General features: G+C 43.3%; 1 protein-coding gene across 1 annotated transcript; it reads right to left on the reverse strand.

Annotated features, from left to right (window-relative positions):
• Positions 1 to 322: 322 nt before the first annotated feature.
• LOC124002546 (keratin, type II cytoskeletal 8-like) lies at positions 323 to 5,889 on the reverse strand. The gene is made up of 9 exons (XM_046310019.1): positions 5,315 to 5,889; positions 3,320 to 3,528; positions 3,124 to 3,184; positions 2,832 to 2,927; positions 2,513 to 2,677; positions 2,253 to 2,378; positions 1,834 to 2,054; positions 1,656 to 1,711; positions 323 to 1,493 (listed from the first exon to the last, which is right to left on the reverse strand). The coding sequence occupies exons 1-9, from the start codon at positions 5,744 to 5,746 to the stop codon at positions 1,306 to 1,308; spliced, it is 1,554 nt and encodes a 517-aa protein (XP_046165975.1). The 5' UTR covers positions 5,747 to 5,889; the 3' UTR covers positions 323 to 1,305.
• Between the last annotated feature and the right edge of the window lie 18,524 nt (positions 5,890 to 24,413).

Here is a 24,413-nt window from a genome sequence, read left to right on the forward strand (position 1 = left end):
AGATAAAACAATGGGTCTAAACTTTGGATGTTGCCTTTAATTGTGTGTTTGATGTGGCCCTTCGTAAGACAATGACCGGTACCTAACTGGGTTTTTGAGAGCTTGTTGTATTCGGAAAATGATCAGTACTTTATTCATACAAATAATCAGTTATCAGCTTAATGTGGTTGAATACTCTGAAATTCCAAAAGTGCTCAACATTGTAGTTTCATTTGATCAAAGGATGTGCTAGAGGGTGCCAGAGATGTATGTGAAGCACACACAATTCAGAAAAAAAAGACAACAAAAATAAAAAATAAATGTAAGAGACAGCAGGCAGTGATTATAGATCTCAGATTCATTTAATTTGTTATTTTTTTTATGTTAAAACGTCAATTGACACAAATTATGTAGGTTGTTGAGAAAACTTTGACAAATAAATCTGGTCGCAACATCGTTTCATTCCAATGGTCATCAAAAGCTAAACCAAGCACAGAAGAAAACTATTTACAGGAAACCTCTCTAAAATGTAAACCTCTGACAACAATGTATTTCCTTTAGAGTTATGCGAGTGAAGATTGACTACAGGCTCTTCTGTATGGCTATTTCAATACACTACGAAAGAGACAGGTCATGTGTTCGTAACGAGGCCTATTTTCGATTACGGGAACACATGACATAATCACTTTCATATCATTCATAAATCACCTTAAAGAAATATGAGGGTATTCCCACAAGGGCGGGAGTGTTTTCTCCGTTCAGCTGCCAAATCAGCAAGTGTCCATAGTTGATTGATTATGTCCATGGCACTGCCGCCTATGAGTGTGACGCTAGAACAATATGCCCAACAACCACTGATGCATTTAGATGCAACATACAAGCTGACAAAGATACAAGGAGGATCCCGAGCAAGCTTTCTTTATAGCTGGTTTAAACTTTTTCCTCAAGAGTTTACTCTTTTTTTTCTCTTTTTTTTCTTCTTCCTATTCCTTATTCGTCAGTGCAGAAAGATAGGAATGCAGGCCTTGTTAAACATGGTGAAGAGTACATGTGAATGAGGGGAGAACAGCTATTGATCCTGGATGAACACGTTGATACATTCATTGTTTTCCAGCGAATCACTGTCAAGGCAGTATAATTCAATGTCCCTATTCTTATTTCTCTGTCCTGGGAGGGATTGAAAAAGAAACGTAAATACATGTCATCAATCTCATTGCAAATCATCAGGGTCGCTAGACATTCCCCCATCACTTTTAACTCAACAGGGATATTGCTGTGTCTAAGAGTACTGCATTCCACCGTGGATTGGTACCGAGTGGAAGGTCTCTAGAAACGTCTGCTGGAGCTGGTGGATGTCACAGACTTAGTGATGGTGGCACCTCCGCCGCTGCCAAAGCTGCTGCCGCCACCAAAGCTGCTGCTGCCGCCAAAGCTGCCGCCGCCGTAGCTTCCGCTGCCGTAGCTTCCGCTGCCGCCGCCATAGCCGAATCCTCCTGAGCTTCCGGCGGAGTAGTCTGGGTACAGAGAGATAGAGTGGGATCAGTTTAATCGGCTGTAAAGCTAGAGGATATTTCGGTTTCAATGATGCATGGCAAAGTCCATGTGTATTCCTCAGCATAACGTAAAATGATCTGAACTAGGGGACACAGTTAGAAATGAAATCAAATGGTACTTACTGCCGCCAGAGGTCTGCTGCACATGGATTGTTGCAGACGCACCACCGGAGGATATTCTGTAAATAGATAAGTTCAATGTTATTGAAGTTTGGATGGAAAGTTGATCAAATATGCTAACTGTCATTCATAACATGCTAAGCTAAGAGGCTGATGTCTCAACTATCCAGCTTTAACTCACCTGCTTTCCTCTCCTTCCAGCAGCTTCCTGTAGGTGGCAATTTCAATGTCCAGGGCCAGCTTGACGTTCATCAGCTCCTGGTACTCACGCACCTGGCGGGCCATGTCCTGCTTGGCTCTCTGGAGGGCATCCTCCAGGTCCTTGATGCGGAGCTTGGCGTCCTTCACCGCCATCTCACCGCGCTCCTCTGCCTCAGCGATCTGAGCTTCAAGGTTGGCCCGCTGTGGTAAAAGAGAATGGTGCATTAGCATTAACCTCGGCTATTAGCAATGCTCATTAGCATTAGCCTGTATCCACTGTAGAAGCATGGATTAGCAGCTAATGGTAATACGCTAGTGCTATGAACCATCTTGCTTGGACATCAGCTATTTATGGACAATCCTCATAAAATAGGTTCTGAAATTAGCTGGCACCCTCACCTGTCCCTTGACAGACTCAATCTCATTCTGGAGACGAGAAATCATGCGGTTTATCTCAGCAATCTCAGCCTTGGTTGAGCGGAGGTCCTCACCATACTGTCCAGCAGAGCTCTGCATCTCCTCATACTGAGAAAAGTGAGGAAGAAATGTAAGAAAATTTAAATGAGTGGGGTGAAGATTGCGGTAGCGCTCACAGCAATTTAGCTTATTTTGGCCAAAATTGTCCTGGTAAACTCTGTTCATGTTCAAACTCTGCTTACCTTCTGCTTGTACCAGGTCTCGGCCTCAGCTCTGCTGCGGTTGGCGATGTCCTCGTACTGAGCGCGCACTTCAGCCACGATGGAGTCCATGTCCAGGTTACGGCTGTTGTCCATCTCCACCACAACGGAGGTGTCCTTGATCTGGCCCTGCAGCTCATGCAGCTCCTGAAGAACCAAGAGAGGATAGAGCCAACATCTGATTCACTGACTATCATGTAGTGTTGAAGCTTTCCAAGATTCAGATATGGAAGACTTGTGTGTTGTATGGTAAATGTGAAAAAGTTAATGAAAGTTGAAAATGTTAATGAATGGTTCGTACCGCTTCGTAGATGGCCCTGAGGAAGTTGATCTCATCCTGAAGAGCGTCAACCTTGGCCTCCAGCTCCACCTTGTTCATGTAGGCACCATCAACATCCTAGAGAGAGCGAGAGTGTGTGTGAGAGAGAGAGAGAGAGAGAGAGAGAGAGAGAGAGAGAGAGAGAGAGAGAGAGAGAGAGAGAGAGAGAGAGAGAGAGAGAGAGAGAGAGAGAGAGAGAAGTTAATGGAATGGTTGATATGGGTTCTAACTCTGATATGAGTTATGACAAGACATCATGTTATATCCTGCACACCTTCTTCAGCAGGACAAACTCGTTCTCCACTGAGGCACGTTTGTTGATTTCATCTTCATACCTGATGACAAAGCAAAGGGCAATATTTCATGCAAAGTCATCACTCGGGGTGGCTTCTTACACTGAGGTTAAACATAAGTTATTGCTTGTACTAATACGGCTACTTTTGAAGCACCGCCGACATATCGACACCTACTTGTTCTTGAAGTCCTCAACCAGGCCCTGCATGTTCTTCAGCTCCCCCTCCAGCTTCATCTTCTCGTTGCCCAGACCATCAAGCTGTCTGCGCAGGTTGGAGATGTAGGCCTCAAACATAGCGTCGATGTTGGAGCGGGTGGTGGTCTGGTCCTGCAGGAGGCTCCACTTGGTCTCCAGCATCTTGTTCTGCTGCTCCAGGAAACGCACCTGCAGGGACAAAAGGGACATGGTCAGTGAGTGAGTGAATAAATTAATGAATGAGGATGGGTGATGGATGGTCCATGAATAAGGCTTTATAGCCTCTACATTCAAATTCAATTCAGCCTGAGTAGACTTGGTGATGAAAATAATGAATCAGTTCTGTCAATTTTTAAAAGGGAGTAGAACGAATTGGGCTCCAATGGTGTGGCAAAAACATAACTTAGCTGAAGTCAACCTTGTAGCAGACTTGCAATAAAAGCCACACCAGTACCTGCATAGCTGTGTAAATAGCATCACAGGGTTGGGCTTGAACAGCCGGTCAGTGTCCAAGACCTTGTTAATTTAACCGATGATGATATATGGCAATCTACATGTATACACCCAGGCTGAGAAGCCTACATCCTGGGAGGCAAGACGAAACCTGATCCCATCGATAAACTGCCCTGAGATGTGTAGCTCTCATTGTTCACTCTCAGAACAAAAGATAGGCAAGTAAAAGAGAGTTTATCGGCATGCCAAAGCATATCCAAACTTTCTCTGCCTAGGACAGACTCACAGTGTGTGTATGGCTTTAAAATGTTTTACCTATCTCTCATAGTTATGAGTCATCTCCTTTTCGCTCTGTTTCACTGTGAAGGCCACGCATTCATTCCAGCCATTAAAAAAACTAGGTGTGGCAGATAAACCACAGAAGACAAAAGCAGCTTTGAAGGCTTTACAGAGGTGTTTACATTGTTCTTTGCCTTGCTTGTGAGAGTTGACTCTCTGCCAATTAAGGGGGTGTATTTTATTCTCTACCTCAAGTAAGGCATATAGGGGGGTGTGCAGGTGGAAATACCTAGAGACTGGTGGAAACATGGAGTTCATCTTTCATTGGAAAAGACAAAAGGGAAAGTTGATTTACTGTACTGCAACTGCACTCAACATGCTCATCTCCCATGACAACGGGGACAGGCATAGACTTTGGACTGTGGGCACTCTGTAGAAAGGTACACACGACCACACCCCACAGGTATGAGATCGGGTGAGTCATGAGGTAAGAGACGGGTCTCCACCCTTGTTTAGATAGCAGCCAAAGAGACCGCTACAGTCACAGGGCGGGCTATCAACTCCTGGGTAGAGACCTTTAATACCGTTTGTAAAAGTTAAACACAGGGGCAGTCAGAAACAGCTTTTGCACAGATTATAAGAGAATCCCAAAGGTCGAAATTCATTGACGGATTCAGCATTGGAGATAAGATTCATTGCTGCCCTGGTGTCCTACCTCTCTCTTTCTTTGAACCAGAGTGTAAGATTATTGAGCTCACAAGGGGAGTTGTGACACAAGGGCTTAGTCAACAGAAAAAGAAACATTCCTGCATATTGAGATCGTCTTTTCTTAGCTATATACAGCCAGGCACTCCTGTTATATTAGGATGATAATATGTGAAGTTAGAAAAAAGGCTTTTATGTGTTGCCTTTCTGGTTTACTCCATTGATTCTGATCATTGCACAGTGTCCCTGTAGTCAATGTCAAATATCTATTTGGTTAGAGTTTGACATGGAAGCCCGCAAATAGTATAGCTCTACAGAAGCAAGGCAGTATAATATCATTCTGCTTTAATACAGGCTTTAAGCTCACTTTCTTTAAGAATAAATTCAGTGCATGAGAAAGTCAGTGGAAATGTGTACTGGTACTTATCTGGCTCATTACAGAATATATAGTAAAATAGCATGCAATCGATGTCGATGTGAATGCTCAGTGTTTGAAGTGCAGGCGAGCTGGAGTCATATAGTGTTAACAGGAACTGACCTTATCGATGAAGGACGCGAAGCGGTTGTTGAGGGTCTTGATCTGCTCCTTCTCGTGGGTGCGGACCACCTGGATGTTGGGGTCGATCTCCAGGTTCAAGGGGGCCAGCAGGCTCTGGTTGGTTGTGACAGCTGTGATGGGGTATCCGCCACCCATACCACCACCGAATCCAGCGCCGAGCCCGCCACCGTAGCCACCTGCGCTGCTGCTGCTGCTGTAGCTGAAGCCACCGCCGCTGCCCCCGCCCATGCCCATGCCACCGCCGAATCCGGCGCCGGAACGACGGACGGATCCGCTGCTCATCCTGGTGGAGCCGGGGGCAATCATAGACTGGCTGGTGAAGCTCCTGCGAATGCTGGTGGTGCCGCCGCCCATGCCGCCGCCCATGCCGCCGCCGCCGCCGCTGGTGTAGCTTGTCCTGCTGAAGCTCATCGTTGAAACTTTAGGGGAGTGTTGACTCTTCTTTACAAGCCTGGAATTCTCGAAAAATTGAGAGGGGTAGAGAGCGACAGAAGTAGGACAGAGGACAAGGAGGCTTCAAAAGGAGAGTCAAGTCCCTCAAGTGACGATCTGTCTGGCACCACAGCGGTTTTATCCTACTCTAGAGCCAAGGGGAGGAGCATTCACCTGGAACATACCCACTTTTACCTGCACTTCTCTCCCTTTCCCTCCTCCTTCCTCTCCCTTGGTTCCCTTGAGGCTGTGGCTGGCAGGAGTGGCCTGTCCTGTCAGACTGGTCGAAAAGGATTGAGAGGAGATCAGCCCTGACACACCCTGCTTCTGGCAAAAGGGTTGAGAGAGGAAGGTGTGGGGGGGGAGTATACAAGGAGGGTGAGTCTTTTAACCTTTGGGATTAATTGCATGTTACGAGAGGTCTCTTCAAGAGAAGACAAGTGCACTATCTTACAGAGCTCAGAGAAAGTAAATGAGGAGAGGAGAAGGAGAAATGCACTAAAATGTGGTTACTTGGAGATAATTTACTGTCGTGTCACTACCGTTTGTCTTCAATATGTATGGCAGACATGTTACTGTGTCTACAAAACGTAAACAAAAATAGCCTATCGGAAAAGGCAAGCCGACTGTACAGCCACAACACACACCCATATGCATACACACACACAGACACACATATCCAGTGTTCATCGTACCTGCAGCAGATTGGCTCATTTGATTGACCCAAACCACATGTAAAGCCTATGTGCATGTTCTTGTTATTTTCAGTCACTATACAAAACTGCCCTAGTCTCTGACACAAACTGTTATACTATGAGTTTACTGATGTAGAGCCTTAGGGGGAGTAAAATAGGCTTGTGAAGGGCGGCACAGAAAGATTTGCTTAGGGCATATGCATATATTATAGTTTCTACATGTCTACAGCGTAGCCAAGTTCACACTCTGGGGAGTACAGTCTTGCACATGAATGAATTACGTATATTACAACCTCTTCCAGTAGTATAATCACTTACTCGCTTCGATTATGCCAACTGGCACAATACCCAGTGGATGATTTTAATGACAGACAAGTTGATGCCAGTGATGTGATTTCCAGTATACTGTACTCCTATGGCAATTGGAAACGGTACACTTTATTTTCAACATACAGTAATGTTGTACACCTACTTTCAGGGAGTGGAATTTTTAGCTCTGCCTCTTGAATTTTCGTGAATGTGTGCGAGAAACTGTCTGCAAACCTTGTCTCATAGCAACGTGGGCCAGATATGCGCAGGGCTCTTCTTGGCAACAGATGTTGATGCATGGGTAATATCTCATAGAAGGTGTGTTGTGCGACTCCTGACCCGTTCCTTGGGTTGATTGGTTGATTGATTGATTGAATTTGAAATCCAGACATATTCAATCAAACCAAACTGCATTTCAAGTGCATTGTAGACATGTGATAGAAACAGTACAACAGGGCCAGTGATGTATGCCACGTTCCTGACTCTTTACGGGCCTGTAGGACCTCTTATAGTAAAAGTGACATCATTTACTGACCGTGAGTGAATGTGTGAGTGAGCTCTGACTCATCAACCTGTCCCAACACGGTTGTATGCGGTCTCGCACTTTATCTGTCTATCAATCTCTCCTCCACTTTCGCTCGCTGACTCGCTCCATTTCGAGTTGTAAATCTCTCTTTCACACACCTAAACACATGTATTCATGGCTCTTTGACAGCATGACATAGGTTTAGAGAAATATCCAAACTAGTGTATGCATGAATGAATCACAACGATACAGCACATATCTCATACAACTTCACCATACAAAAAGCATTCATGCATTACATAAGGGATAGTCAACGAGGGCCTATGCATTCCATGGAAAATAATGAACGACGTAGGCGTGGAAGGTGTGTTCCATGATGTGCTAGCGGAGTGGAATTGACCTTCCACAGAGTTGCATTCTTTTCTAGAGAACGCATAGAGGCCCTAGTTGATTATCCCTTTCATACCATGGCTATAATTTAACAAATTTGTCACTAGCAATGCGCTCATTTGCCGGTTGAAATTTGTTCAACATCCACTGAAGTAAGGAGCAATTTTACAAGATAGCTACAGTCATTGCTGTGGTAACTAAACAAGCCATCAGGCCTAGCTTGCCATTATGAAAATCTAATTTAACAATGACAATAATGTTTCCAATTTGACTTTAACTTTCAGAAGTATTTATGCTGCAGTAGTTTATGTGTCGGGGGGCTAGGGTCAGTCTGTTATATCTGGAGTATTTCTACTGTCTTATCTGGTGTCCTGTGTGAATTTAAGTATGCTCTCTCTAATTCTCTCTCTTATTCTTTCTTTCTTTCTCTCTCTCGGAGGACCTGAGCCCTAGGACCATGCCTCAGGACTACCTGGCCTGATGACTCCTTGCTGTCCCCGGTCCACCTGGCCATGCTGCTGCTCCAGTTTCAACTGTTCTGCCTGCGGCTATGGAACCCTGACCTGTTCACCGGACGTGCTACCTGTCCCAGACCTGCTGATTTTAACTCTCTAGAGACAGCAGGAGCAGTAGAGATACTCTGAAATGATCGGCTATGAAAAGCCAACTGACAATTACTCCTGAGGCGCTGACCTGTTGCCCCCTCGACAACCACTGTGATTATTATTATTTGACACTGCTGGTCATCTATGAACATTTGAACATTTTAATCATGTTCTGTTATAATCTCCACCCGGTACAGCCAGTAGAGAACTGCCACCCCTCATAGCCTGGTTCCTCTCTAGATTTCTTCCTAGGTTCTGGCCTTTCTAGGGAGTTTTTCCTAGCCACCATGCTTCTACACCTGCATTGCTTTCTGTTTGGGGTTTTAGGCTGGGTTTCTGTACAGCACTTTGATATATCAGCTGATGTAAGAAGGGCTTTATAAATACATTTGATTTGATTTGAGAAGCAGCTCAAACATAGAACATGGAAGAATGAACTATAGCCATTGAATTCGACCATGCAAATATAACGCCCTAACTACACCTTGCCAAGATATCCTCCAAACATGGGTTTCTCTGGCATTATCAATTAAATAATGTATGCTCTCGATTGCCCTTCAAGACAATCCGAAACAACTATTCAACAATGCAATGGTATAAACATAAATGTACATTACACACACACACACACACACACACACACACACACACACACACACACACACACACACACACACACACACACACACACACACACACACACACACACACACACACACGCTCATTTATTTCTCAATGTATGAAGGAATCAGATCTATAGTATAGAGAAAACAAAAGGAGGAGTGTTGTAATGGATGTACTGTATATCACAATGTATATATATCGTAACGGTCTGACAAGCCTCGCGGGTAGAAGTATTTACCTCCAGGGCTACATACAGTAAGGGGAGGAAATTGCTCATAAAAAGAGAGCGCAATAGAAAAAGAAAGGGAAATAATAAAAGCCTGAGTGACACAGAGATAATAAGTGTAGAAAGGAAGCAAAAATGAGGTCAAAAGAGAGAGAAAGACAGTAAGATGTGGAAAGAAAGAAGGAAATAGAGTAAGAGATATGGGAGGTAAGAGCAAAATAAAGAGAAAAAGATGAAGTCATGCTCATAAATCTATGTGTGGTTTCTGTCTGTTGTGGTGATCCTGTAATTGCAGTCAGTCAGAGCTATGCTCTGGAGTCTGGGATTCTCTAGCCCAATGACACACACAGAGGAGAGGGTGTGAGGGTGAGTTTCGGCAGGTCAAGACAGAGATGGACTTGGCCTTTCAGGAAATCGAAGAATGGAATTCAAGTGTTGTGCCTAAGGGCAGTGTGTTATACTGTAATAAAGCCATATATAAGAGTAAATGTCTGTGTGTGTTTTACAATGGGTGGGTGTGTCTACTGTTTGTATGGGTATACCCTATGTGTGCCTGCATGTAGGCCTATAATAGATATGTGTGAATTGTGTATGAATTATTGTGGAGACCAAAGCGTCTTAGGCCATCATGCACCACCAATAGGAAGAGAAAAGAAAAGTAGTGTCGTGTCCTGACTTGCTTTGGTTTTGCTTTGGTGTGTTGGATACATATCATCATCATCATCATCATCATCATCATCATCATATCAGACCTATCATTAGTGAATCTCGGCACTCGGCTCTTCCCAAACAGAAGTAAAGTTCAACAAGAAAACAATATCTATTATGAAAACCATGAGAGCTTAAATAAAGAGAAAATATGCCTGCCAAAAAGAAGATGGAATGAAAACAGCGATACTTGCCAAAAACACGAGCACACACAAGCCTCCCTTTGGAACAGTGAGAGTGAATGAGGGATTAAGTCCCTTAAGGGAGAAAAGCACTCTTTTCTCTACCCTCCTTTGTTTTGAAATGTTATCCTCCTCAACCGACCTCATCTTCTCTCTGCACTTCTCACTAGCTTGCTCATTCTTTGGCACTAATTAAGAAATGACAAATCCTAGTTTCAACTATCAATCTTTGCGATGACTATTGCCTTTGCAGGTGTCGCTCTTTGGTGTGACAGTGCTGAATGATCGATTGCCAGCGGCACTCTTTGTTTAAATGCTAATGCTACACGGCAAACTAAAAGCTATGTCAAATCAAATGAATAAATGAAATGTTTGTCACATGCGCCAAATTCAACAAGTGTAGACTTTAATGTGAAATGTTTACTTTACGAGCCCTTTCCCAACAACGCGGAGTTAAAAAAGGACGAAAATGAGCAAAAAATGTCAAAGGAAATAGTAGCACAATAAAATAACAATAACGGGACTACATACAAGGAGTATCGAGTACTGAGTCAATGTGCAGGGGTACGAGGTAATTGAGGTATTATGTACATATTCCGAAAGTTGCTGATAATGGCCAGAATGGAGCGAATGGAATGGCATCAGACACCTGGACACCATGTTTGATATATCTGATACCATTCCACTGATTCCGCTCCAGTCATTACCACAACCCTGTTCTCCCCAATTTATGTGTCACCAACCTCCAGTCACATGTTGGTCAGGGTAAAAGTGACTAGGCAATCAGGATAGATAATACATAGAGCATGAAGGGTTTCAATCCAAAACGCTATATCTATTTTAGCTTTTATTGTTTAAAGAACTTAGGAAAGCCATTAGTCGTATGTACGGAATACGCACTGTATATGACGAAATGCTTGCTTGCAGGTTCCTTCTATCTAGACAATGTAACAACAATGCATCAGTGCATGGGGTTGTTCAATGACAGACAATGTATTTGTTTAAAATCTAACACTTGATGGTTTCATTTCAGAGAGACAAATAATCATGTTTTGTTGAAAAACGCTATATATCCCGCTCACTCTCAGATAAATAAGTAGTTCTGCTAGATTTTACCCAGTCAAATGACACATTTGTGACATCAAGATAAAAATCTAATTAAAAGTTTAAAAATGAATAATTACAGTAATTTGACATCGGTTTGTAAAATACTTACATTTGACATTTGAGTCATTTATCAGATGCTCTTATCCAGTGACTTACAGTTAGTGCATTCATGTTGAGATAGCTAGGTGAGACAACCACATATCACAGTCAAATATACAGGACACAAACATTCCAATCAAGCTAAAAAATGGATATACAGTTGAAGTCGGAAGTTTTACAAACACTTAGGTTGGAGTCATTAAAACTCGTTCAACCACTCCACAAATGTATTGTTAACAAACTATAGTTTTGGAAAGTCGGTTAGGACATCTACTTTGTGCATGACACAATACATTTTTCCAACAATTGTTTACAGACAGATTATTTAACTTATAATTCACTGTATCACAATTCCAGTGGGTCAGAAGTTTACATAAACAAAGTTGACTGTGACTTTAAACAGTTTGGAAAATTCCATAAAATGATGTCATGGCTTTAGAAGCTTTCCAAACGCCTGAAGGTACCACGTTCATCTGCACAAACAATAGTACGCAAGTATAAACACCATGGGACCACACAGCCGTCATACCGCTCAGGAAGGAGACGCATTCTGTCTCCTAGAGATGAACATACTTTGGTGCAAAAAGTGCAAATGTACATATTAACTGAAATACCTCAACTAATTGGTGCCACTCTGTACCGGAACACCCTGCATATAGCCTCGTCATTTTTATTTTACTGCTACACCCCAATCTTATTTGTTACTTGTATTTATTATTTTTGGGGTATTTTTGGGGTATTTTTCTTGATATAGGAGTTGTAAGTACGCATTTCACTGTAAGTTATTCGGCGCATGTGACAAATATAGGTTTATTTGATTTTGATGGTGCTGCATCAGATGACACAATCACCCGACCTCAACCCAATTGAGATGGTTTGGGATTAGTTGGTCCCCAGACAGAAAGCAGTCAACAAGTGCTCAATATATGTGGGAACTCCTTCAAGACTGTTGGAAAAGCATTCCTCATGAAGCTAGTTCAGAGAATGCCAAGAGTGTGCAAAGCTGTCATCAAGGCAAAGGGTGGCTACTTTGAAGAATCTCAAATCTAAAAGTCTGGGCTCTGGCTGGGCCACTCAAGGACATTCAGAGACTTGTCCCAAAGCCATTCCTGCGTTGTCTTGGCTCTGTGCTTATGGTCGTTGTCCTGTTGGAAAGTGAACCTTCGCTGCCGTCTGAGAGCTCTGGAGCAGGTTTTCATCAAGAATCTCTCTATATTTGTCTCTGTTCATCTTTCCCTCGATCCTGACTAGTCTCCAAGTTCATGACGCTGAAAAACATCTCCACAGCATGATGCTGCCACCACTGTGCTTTACCGTTGAGATGGTGCCCGGTTTCCTCCAGACATGACACTTGGGATTCAGGCCAAAGAGTTCAATCTTGGTTTCATCAGACCACAAAATCTTGTTCCTCATGGTCTGAGTCCTTTAAGATCCTTTTGGCAAACACCAATCGGGCTGTAATCTGCCTTTTACTGAGGAGTGACTTTCATCTAGCCACCCTATCATAAAGACCTGATTGGTGGAGTGCTACAGATATGGTTGTCCTTCTGGAAGGTTCTCTCATCTCCACAGAGGAACTCTGGAGCTCTGTCAGAGTGACCATCGGGTTCTTGGTCATCTTTCTGACTGAGGCCCTTTTCCCCCGATTGCTCAGTTTGGCCAGGCGGCCAGCTCTAGAAAGAGTTTTGGTGGTTCCAAACTACTTCCATTTAAGAATGATGGAGTCGACTGTGTTGTTGGGGATTTTCAATGCTGCAGAAATGTTTCGGTACCCTTCCCCAGATCTGTGCCTCGACACAATCCTGTCTTGGAGCTCTGCGTACAATCCTTCGACCTCATTGCTTTGTTTTTGCTCTGACATGCACTGTCAACTGTGGGACCTTATATAGACATGTGTGTGCCTTTCCAAATCATGTCCAATCATTTTAATTAACCACAGGTGGAATCCAATGAAGTTGTAGAAACAGCTCAAAGATGTTCAATGAAAACAGGATGCATCTGAGCTCAATTTTGAGTATCATAGCAACGGGTCTGAATAGTTGTGTAAATAAGGTATTCTTGTTTTTAATTTTTAAGACATTTGCAGAAATGGCTAAAAACCTTTTTTTGTGGTAGATTGATGAGTAACATGTTTTACTTCATTCAGTTTGGAATAAGGCTGTAATGTAACAAAATGTATAAAAAGTAAAGGGGTCTGAATCATTTCCCGAATTTGCTGTATTACTATCACATTACTTTGAACTCTTCCGAGACGCCGATTGGCCTGCTGTAACTTTCCCTTTCAGTCACACATATAATGAACATGCCTGGGCTATCGTGCAGTATACTGTCTGTCGTGCATGAGTATACTGTCTGTCGTGCATGAGTATACTGTCTGTCGTGCACGAGTATACTGTCTGTCGTGCACGAGTATACTGTCTGTCGTGCACGAGTATACTGTCTGTCGTGCACGAGTATACTGTCTGTCGTGCACGAGTATACTGTCTGTCGTGCACGAGTATACTGTCTGTCGTGCACGAGTATACTGTCTGTCGTGCACGAGTATACTGTCTGTCGTGCACGAGTATACTGTCTGTCGTGCATGAGTATACTGTCTGTCGTGCATGAGTATACTGTCTGTAGACAAGTGTGGTCAGGGTGTTGCGGAGGTGAGGACTGATGGTAGCTGATTTGAAGACTGTTCTCTCCCCGTCACTCACGCTGGTGTGTAGCCACCAGTAAGAGAGGTTACTGTCAAGCAAGCATATAGGGTAGCCCATGTGCCAACGTGGAGTGGAGTATTTATTGTCCTCGAGTGGCAATTCATTTTTAGCACATAGTAAAAACAATGGACACATGACAATAAATAGATTATCCATTGTACACTGTCATCAAAACAGTAGATGTCATGGAATGTACCATTTGGTCAATGGACTGCACCCCATGTTTGACCTACACTATTGACATTTACATCTGCTCAGGGAGGTACTTAGGCACCATAATTGAGGCTGAACACCATCATTCAGAAAATGTCAGGAAATGATTGCAGGGTTACTGACATTCAGAGAAACAGACAGGCAGAAACTTGTACTATACCTGTTCCATTCACACCAGAATGTGTTCACTCTATGTGCCAATAGCTAGACCACAAGGTGCATATCAAACATGATCAGCTTCCCCCAGACAGTTTTTACACAGCAGAGTGTGGAAAAGGCTAGCGGTGAGAGACTCATTTTGCTTTTGGTAGTGCCACTGTTGAGGTATTCCCAGATTAGGTGTAAAAGAGACTTAAAGAGATATCATAGATTGCAACGTAAAACTACAGTAACCTAAATCTGAAACAGCATGCACAAAACATCACAAACAACGTATTTGCATGACAAGACCGTCAGACTGGCTTAATATGAATGATTTATCATTTTTTTAAATAATTTATCATTTTGAATCACTCACACCAGAATATTTTGGGACGTTAAAACATTACTGTGAACTTATTGTGTTTTTAGGTGCAATAACACCGTGACAGTGGGACTGATAAAGTATGTGAAAAGTTTTACACCAATTTCTTTTCATCAGAAATTATTGCTCATGAGTATCTTCTTGTGTGTGAAAAACATTACTGTTCTCAAATGTTTTATTCATAGATTTTAGATGTGTATTAAATTGGGTTTTTGTTGCAAAATGCTATACAGTTGAAGTTTACATACACCTTTGTCAAATACATTTAAACTCAGTTTTTCACAATTCCTGACATTTAATCTTAGTAAAAATGCCCTGTTTTAAGTTAGGATCACCACTTTATTTTTAAGAATGTGACAGTTCAGAATAATAGTAGAGAGAATTATTTATTTATTTCATCACATTCCCAGTGGGTCAGAAGTTTACATAAACTCAATTGGTATTTGGTAGCATTGCCTTTAAATTGTTTAACTTGGGTCAAACATTTTGGGTTGCCTTCCACATGCTTCCCACAATAAGTTGGGTGAATTTTGGACCATCCCCCCTGACAGAGCTGGTGTAACTGAGTCAGGTTTGTAGGCCTCCTTGCTCGCACACGCTTTTTCTGTTCTGCCCTCAAATTTTCTGTGGGACTGAGGTCAGGGCTTTGTGATGGCCACTCCAATACCTTGACTTTGTTGTCCTTAAGCCATTTTGCCACAACTTTGGAAGTATGCTTGGGGTAATTGTCCATTTGGAAGACCCATTTGCAACCAAGCTTTAACTGATGTCTTGAGATTTTGCTTCAATATATCTACATCATTTCCCTTCCTCATGATGCCATCTATTTTGTGAAGTGCAACAGTCCCTTGTGTAGCAAGCACCCCCACAACATGATGCAGCCACCCCCGTGCTTCACGGTTTGGATGGTGTTCTTCGGCTTGCAAGCGTACCCCTTTTTCTCCAAACATAACGATGGTCATTGTGGCCAAACAGTTCTATTTATGTTTCATCAGACCAGAGGACATTTCTCCAAAAAGTACGATCTTCGTCCCTATGTGCAGTTGCAAACAGTAGTCTGGCTTTTTTATGGCGATTTTGGAGCAGTGGCTTCTTCCTTGCTGAGCGGCCTTTCAGGTTCTGTCGATATAGGACTTGTTTTACCGTGGATGTAGATAATGTTTTACCTGTTTCCTCCAGCATCTGGCAGTAATGCAGTGATGCAACAAGTCAGGATGCTCTCAATGTTGCAGCAGTAGAACTTTCTGAGGATCTGAGGACCCATTGCAAGTCTTTTCAGTCTGCTGATGGGGAATAGTTTTTGTCGTGCCCTCCTCACGTCTATCTTGGTGTATTTGGACCATGTTAGATTGCTGGTGATGCGGACACCAAGGAACTTGAAGCTCTCAACCTGCTCCACTACAGCCCCGTCGATGGGAATGGGGGCGTGCTCGGTCCTCCTTTTCCTGTAGTCCACAATCATCTCCTATTTCTTGATCACGTTGAGGGCGAGGTTGTTGTCCTGGTACCACACAGCCAGGTCTCTCACCTCCTCTCTATAAACTGTCTCATCGTTGTCGGTGAGCAGGCCTACCTCTGTTGTCATAGGCAAACTTAATGATGGTATTGAAGTCATGCTGGTAATGCAGTCATGAGTGAACAGGGAGTACAGAAGGGGACTTATCACGCATCCCTGAGGTCCCCCGTGTTGAGGATCAGTGTGGTAGATGTGTTGTTACCTACCCTTACCACCTGGGGGCAACTGCACTTGAAGAAACTTGAACTTGACATTTTCCCGGATTTGCTGACCGTCATGTCTTAAAGTAATGATGGACTGTTGTTTCTATTTGCTTATTTGAGCTGTTCTTGCCATTATATGGGCATGGTCTCTTATCAAATAGGGCTATCTTCTGTATGCCACCCCTACCTTGTCACAACACAACTGATTGGCTCAAACGCATTAAGAAGGAAAGAAATTCCACAAATGAACTGTTAATTGAAATGCATTCCAGGTGACTACCTCATGAAGCTGGTTGAGAGAATGCCAAGAGTGTGCAAAGCTGTGGCTACTTGGAGAAGGAAAAAGGTGGCTACTTGGAGAATCTCAAATATAAAATAAATGTTGATTTGTTTAACCCTTTTTTGGTTAATACATAATTCCATATGTGTTATTTCATAGTTGTGATGTCTTTAATATTATTCTACAATGTAGAAAATAGTAAATCTAAAGAAAAACCCTTGAATGAGTAGGTGTGTCCAAACTTTTGACCTGTACTGTAATACAATGCAAAACAAGAGATACCACACTAATACAGTATTCTCACGTTGGCATAAATGATTCCGGAGACAGATGCAGGAATGCGTAATATGTTTTTTTATTCAGACCAATTTACGGCATGCCACATAAAGGCACGGGGACGAAGACCAAACAAACACGTAACAAAAACACAGGGTTGAAACCCAACCAAAAGACAAAGGACCTCGAATAAATACACACACACACAATGATTAACACACGGGACGAGACCCGTAATCATCTGCACAATCCACAATGGCACGAAAGCCAAAACACACAGCACAGGTACTCACAGGCACCAACGGACATTGAAACAATAGTCGACAGCCCAATAGAAATCAAAGGGCACATACAGTATATACAAATACTAATCAGTGGGAATAGGGGACAGGTGTGCGTAAGGAAAGTTTCGAAGAGAGATGGTGACAGTCAAGAGCCATTTCTTAAATGGTCAAGAAGGTACCGGACTGTAATTCAGTTTGGTGGGATCATCTTTAATGCCCAATGCTGAGTATGGACATTCCTATCAGTCTGGTTGGGCATGTTGTAACATGTAACATGTGTAGCAACACCAATATTGCACATCCTTACTGGTATTTGTTTATTTAACTAGGCAAGTCAATTAAGAACAAATTCTTATTTATAATGACAGCATATCCTGGCCAAACCCTAACAACACTGTCCAAATTCTGCACCGCCCTATCACAGCTGATTGTGATACAGCCTAGAATTGAACCAGGTTCTGTAGTGACGCCTATAGCACTGAGATACAGATGCGCCACTAGGGAGCCCCACTCCTTCTCCCATACCCCACACTTCTCACCAGTAACAAGTTACACACAAGCAGGCCTATGCATACTCCAAATGTTGTACAGCCCTGGGATGATCGATACAAATCAAACGTATTTGTCACATACACATGGTTAGCAGATGTTAATGCGAGAGTAGCGAAATGCTTGTGCTTTTAGTTCCGACAATGCAGTAATAACCAACGAGTGATCTAACCTAACAATTCCAAAACTACTACCTTATACACACAAGTGTAAAGGGATAAAGAATATGTGCATAAAGATATATGAATGAGTGATGGTACAGAACGGCATAGGCAAGATGCAGTAGATGGTATCGAGTACAGTATATACATATGAGATGAGTAATGTAGGGTATGTAAACAAAGTGGCATAGTTTAAAGTGGCTAGTGATACATGTATTACATAAAGATGCAGTAGATGATAGAGTACAGTATATACATATACATATGAGATGAATAATGTAGGGTACGACCCTGCCTCACACAGGAAGCGGCGGAGGTCCTAATCCAGGCACTTGTCATCTCCCGTCTGGATTACTGCAACTCGCTGTTGGCTGGGCTCCCTGCCTGTGCCATTAAACCCCTTCAACTCATCCAGAACGCCGCAGCCCGTCTGGTGTTCAACCTTCCCAAGTTCTCTCACGTCACCCCGCTCCTCCGTTCTCTCCACTGGCTTCCAGTTGAAGCTCGCATCCGCTACAAGACCATGGTGCTTGCCTACGGAGCTGTGAGGGGAACGGCACCTCAGTACCTCCAGGCTCTGATCAGGCCCTACACCCAAACAAGGGCACTGCGTTCATCCACCTCTGGCCTGCTCGCCTCCCTACCACTGAGGAAGTACAGCTCCCGCTCAGCCCAGTCAAAACTGTTCGCTGCTCTGGCCCCCCCAATGGTGGAACAAACTCCCTCACGACGCCAGGACAGCGGAGTCAATCACCACCTTCCGGAGACACCTGAAACCCCACCTCTTTAAGGAATACCTAGGATAGGATAAGTAATCCCTCTCACCCCCCCCCCCTTTAAGATTTAGATGCACTATTGTAAAGTGACTGTTCCACTGGATGTCATAAGGTGAATGCACCAATTTGTAAGTCGCTCTGGATAAGAGCGTCTGCTAAATGACTTAAATGTAATGTAATGTAAAAAATGTAAATGTATGTAAACATTATATTAAGTAGCATTGTTTAAAGTGGCTAGTGATATATTTTACATCAATTTCCATCAATTCCCATTATTAAAGTGGCTGGAGTTGAGTCAGTGTGTTGTCACAGCCACTCAATGTTAGTGGTGGCTGTTTAACAGTCTGAAGGCCTTGAGATAGAAGCTGTTTTTCAGTCTCTCGGGCCCAGCTTTGATGCACCTGTACTGACCTCGCCTTCTGGATGATAGCGGGGTGAACAGGCAGTGGCTCGGATGGTTGTTGTCCTTGATGATCTTTATGGCCTTCCTGTAACATTGGGTGGTGTAGGTGTCCTGGAGGGCAGGTAGTTTGCCCCCGGTGATGCGTTGTGCAGACCTCACTACCCTCTGGAGAGCCTTACGGTTGTGGGCGGAGCAGGTGACGTACCAGGCGGTGATACAGCCCGAGAGGATGCTTTCGATTGTGCATCCGTAGAAGTTTGTGAGTGATTTTGGTGACAAGCCGAAGTTCTTCAGCCTCCTGAGGTCGAGGTCACCTTCTTCACGGTGCTGTCTGTGTGGGTGGACCAGTTCAGTTTGTCTGTGGGTGAACAGGGAGTACAGGAGAGGGCTCAGAACGCACCCTTTTGGGGCCCCAGTGTTGAGGATTAGCGGGGTGGAGATGTTGTTACCTACCCTCACCACTTGGGGGCGGCCCGTCAGGAAGTCCAGTACCCAGTTGCACAGGGTGGGGTCGAGACTCAGTTTGGAGGGTACTATGGTGTTAAATGCTGAGCTGTAGTCGATGAACAGCATTCTCACATAGGTATTCCTCTTGTCCAGATGGGTTAGGGCAGTGTGCAGTGTGGTTGAGATTGCATCGTCTGTGGACCTATTTGGGCGGTAAGCAAATTGGAGTGGGTCTAGGGTGTCAGGTAGGGTGGAGGTGATATGGTCCTTGACTAGTCTCTCAAAGCACTTCATGATGACGGAAGTGAGTGCTACGGGGCGGTAGTCGTTTAGCTCAGTTACCTTAGATTTCTTGGGAACAGGAACAATGGTGGCCCTCTTGAAGCATGTGGGAACAGCAGACTGGGATAAGGATAGCATTCACTTTAAGTAATGTTCAAACATCACATTTTAGTAATTTAGCATAGGCTCTTATTAAGAATGACTTAATGAGTGCGTATATTTGTTGTGTGACTTGGACCTACAACCCTGGCATTGCAAACACCATGCTCTACCAACTGAGCAACACGGGATATTACGTCTACTTCATTTAGGCTCCAGAAAATATAGTAAAGTACAGTTATTGTGCCTTTTAAATACTACTTAAGTTGGTCAATGCCCAAATGAATGGGCACATTGTATCATGAACTAACCATGCATTGTATTTGTTCTGAAGTGGTTAAACTGGTGGAACTTACAGAATAATTGGTTGCTTTTTCCATAAATATTTGTAACGGAAAGTTGTTCAAGAGCTCCAGGGTCCAATGGGAGTGAGATTTACACCACTCCAGCCGATGCTTGGCTTTGCACATGATGATCTTAGTCTTGTGTGCGGCTCCTCAGCCATGGAAACCCATTTCACGAAGCTCCCGACGAACAGTTATTGTGCTGACGTTGCTTCCAGAGGCAGTTTGGAACTCGGTAGTGAGTGTTGCAACCCCCCAAAAAAGGACAGATTTTTACGCACTCGGTGGTCGTTCTGTGAGCTTGTGTGGCATATCACTTCGCCGCTGAGCCGATGTTGCTGCTAGATGTTTCCACTTCACAGTAACACCACTTACAGTTGACCGGGGCAGCTTTAGTAGGGCAGAAATTTGACAAGCTTACTTGTTGGAAAGTTGGCATCTTATGACGGTGCCACGTTGAAAGTCACTGAGTTCTTCAGTATTGTCCAATCTACTTAAAATGTTTGTCTATGGAGATTGCATGGCTGTGTGGTCGATTTTATATACCTGTCAGCAAGGGATGTCCACATACTTTTGTATATATAGAGTACATTTGAAATTGTACCATAAAAGTTACTTGTGGAAGTACCATAGTATTTGGCATTCCTACTGTACTGCCTTCAGTCAAAATTCATTAGATAGAGTAGAACACATTTGCCACTTTGGAGGTGTTAATACCGTTTGTTACTTTAGGCGTGAGGCCATACATGTATTAGGTGTTTCACTTAAGTTGCCCTGAGACAGTCTGGGAGGGCCAAGCTAATAACAAAACCGCTCATTCTTTCCAAGAGCCAGGGCAAGTTACCAAATGTGCTGTAGCTAGCAGCTTTTCATTCTCAGTGTAACTTACACACATTTTACGATTACCATTGTCAACATCCAATAATGATCACTGATTAAGGGCTTGATTAGTGGAATGAAATGTGTTAGTTCTTCACTGGAACACACCCTGTGTGTCCCCAAGACCAAGATGAACAAATACAGTGGCGTAAAACACTCCAATTACTCTGTGCAGAAACAACTCCCCAACTCATTGGCAATTGGATCAGAAAAATGATAATAATCAGCAGCATCATCAGAAGGCAAAGATTGCCACATCGATTTAGAGAGTTCTCTGGATTACAGGGAAAGGCCACACCAACTGCAATTTGCAATATCTGTATGTATTACCGAATAAGACTGCTTGCCGGTTTAGCAAAACTGATTTAGCAAAAACTAATTTCACAATTACAATGGCTACATCTTGGGGTAGTGCCAGACCCATTGTGAGTACAGTGGGTTGTCCTCAGCCTGCAAACCTCAACTTAACCAACAATATAGTACAATAAAGTCAACTTCCAACCAAGGTACTTGATCTGAATGAAAATAAATCACACCATTCATTGACAATGGGTATTAAAAGCCAACAAAGCCAACAAAGAGTGTTTGAACCCTTGTACTTTCAACACACCCCTCTGAGTTTGCTTTGGCATTTCCCTTATGTTTGTGGGTGTGTATCTGCGGGGGCGTTTTGTGAACTGGCTGCACTGTGGGAGTCATACTGACACCACCTGTAAAGGTACACACCCTCGCACTTCACCCGTTGCAAGTCAAATGTTTCACTCAGCACCATGATAGCACAAGCTATGATAGACAGAGGGAATGCTGTTGAACTACACCCCAATCTATGGCTATCCTGAGTATAAGCTTGGCAATATGCAGCAGAAGGTGGAAACTTGAAAATGGTTCTGGCAAGCGATCTACAATAGCTAGAACAATTGCAAATGCAGTTCCATGGAAGGGTTTGGTGTGACATTATGTAAAAACAACTGTGTGTGTGTGTGTGTGTGTGTGTGTGTGTGTGTGTGTGTGTGTGTGTGTGTGTGTGTGTGTGTGTGTGTGTGTGTGTGTGTGTGTGTGTGTGTGTGTGTGTGTGTGTGTGTGTGTGTGTGTGTGTGTGTGTGTGTGTGTGTGTGTGTGTGTGTGTGTGTGTGTGTGTGCGTGTGTGAACATTAGTGCCCACCAATGCCATGCTGGTATCATGTCTGTTATCTTTGTGGTTGGAATGAATTAGGCATGCTTTGTGTGCTCACACACCTTATCGCTGTGGTATTATCGTGTGACTCATCCCTAATGTCACACTGTGAGAAGGTCAGGCGAGGTGTGTAGTTGCGGTGCATACATATACACAAGTGCCTTCTGGAAGTGTGTTGTTACACCTGCATATGTATGGCTATTTGTTTGTGTCATTGTCTACAAATGTCTTTGCAGGTGTAGCAGGCTGGTGTTCCCATTGTTCAAGCAAGGATTTGTATTTAGATATTGCAAGATACTCTCAATGCAAGTTGAAAGGGACAAATGGTTAGACCTTTGTAAATGTAGCTAAACATCAATAATCATTCGGCCAGATTTTTCAGTATTTTGGAACATGTGTATGGAATGGCAGTGCCCTGATTTACACAAGCGGAGAAGTGTGTTGGTGTGTGTTGTTTCATATCCTGGATCTTTTTGTTGTTGTTGCTAAATGGGTCTTTTGAAAAACAAGTTCAGTCCTCGACAGCTTGGTTGAACGAGTCCAACCTCAGTCCAGTCATCTCCTGGAACCTTCTCTCATTTCAGCCCTTCTCAGAGATCCCTCACATGACCTAACCATTACTGAAACCAGCCATCTTGATGAGTGCATCTTTCTCGCACTTTTTCCATAAAAGGTTCTCTGTCAAATACCCTGATTTTGATTATATTAATGTCAAGATTAACATAAATACAGTGCCTTGCGAAAGTATTCGGCCCCCTTGAACTTTGCGACCTTTTGCCACATTTCAGGCTTCAAACATAAAGATATAAAACTGTATTTTTTTGTGAAGAATCAACAACAAGTGGGACACAATCATGAAGTGGAACGACATTTATTGGATATTTCAAACTTTTTTAACAAATCAAAAACTGAAAAATTGGGCGTGCAAAATTATTCAGCCCCCTTAAGTTAATACTTTGTAGCGCCACCTTTTGCTGCGATTACAGCTGTAAGTCGCTTGGGGTATGTCTCTATCAGTTTTGCACATTGAGAGACTGACATTTTTTCCCATTCCTCCTTGCAAAACAGCTCGAGCTCAGTGAGGTTGGATGGAGAGCATTTGTGAACAGCAGTTTTCAGTTCTTTCCACAGATTCTCGATTGGATTCAGGTCTGGACTTTGACTTGGCCATTCTAACACCTGGATATGTTTATTTTTGAACCATTCCATTGTAGATTTTGCTTTATGTTTTGGATCATTGTCTTGTTGGAAGACAAATCTCCGTCCCAGTCTCAGGTCTTTTGCAGACTCCATCAGGTTTTCTTCCAGAATGGTCCTGTATTTGGCTCCATCCATCTACCCATCAATTTTAACCATCTTCCCTGTCCCTGCTGAAGAAAAGCAGGCCCAAACCATGATGCTGCCACCACCATGTTTGACAGTGGGGATGGTGTGTTCAGGGAGATGAGCTGTGTTGCTTTTACGCCAAACATAACGTTTTGCATTGTTGCCAAAAAGTTAAATTTAGGTTTCATCTGACCAGAGCACCTTCTTCCACATATTTGGTGTGTCTCCCAGGTGACTTGTGGCAAACTTTAAACAACACTTTTTATGGATATCTTTAAGAAATGGCTTTCTTCTTGCCACTCTTCCATAAAGGCCAGATTTGTGCAATATGCGACTAATTGTTGTCCTATGGACAGAGTCTCCCACCTCAGCTGTAGATCTCTGCAGTTCATCCAAAGTGATCATGGGCCTCTTGGCTGCATCTCTGATCAGTCTTCTCCTTGTATGAGCTGAAAGTTTAGAGGGACGGCCAGGTCTTGGTAGATTTTCAGTGGTCTGATACTCCTTCCATTTCAATATTATCGCTTGCACAGTGCTCCTTGGGATGTTTAAAGCTTGGGAAATCTTTTTGTATCCAAATCCAGCTTTAAACTTCTTCACAACAGTATCTTGGACCTGCCTGGTGTGTTCCTTGTTCTTCATGATGCTCTCTGCGCTTTTAATGGACCTCTGAGACTATCACAGTGCAGGTGCATTTATACGAAGACTTGATTACACACAGGTGGATTGTATTTATCA

Source organism: Oncorhynchus gorbuscha, linkage group LG18 (assembly GCF_021184085.1).
Source record: "Oncorhynchus gorbuscha isolate QuinsamMale2020 ecotype Even-year linkage group LG18, OgorEven_v1.0, whole genome shotgun sequence".
In the NCBI taxonomy this organism is placed as follows: domain Eukaryota; kingdom Metazoa; phylum Chordata; class Actinopteri; order Salmoniformes; family Salmonidae; genus Oncorhynchus; species Oncorhynchus gorbuscha.

Coding starts and splice junctions, on each gene's coding strand:
- LOC124002546 (XM_046310019.1), bottom strand. CDS start 5,746: ATGAGCTTCAGCAGGACAAGCTACACCAGCGGCGGCGGCGGCGGCATG. Junction 2,678..2,831: donor TCAGGGCCATCTACGAAGCG/GTACGAACCATT, acceptor TTGGTTCTTCAG/GAGCTGCATGAGCTGCAGGG. Junction 2,055..2,252: donor TTGAGTCTGTCAAGGGACAG/GTGAGGGTGCCA, acceptor CTTTTACCACAG/CGGGCCAACCTTGAAGCTCA.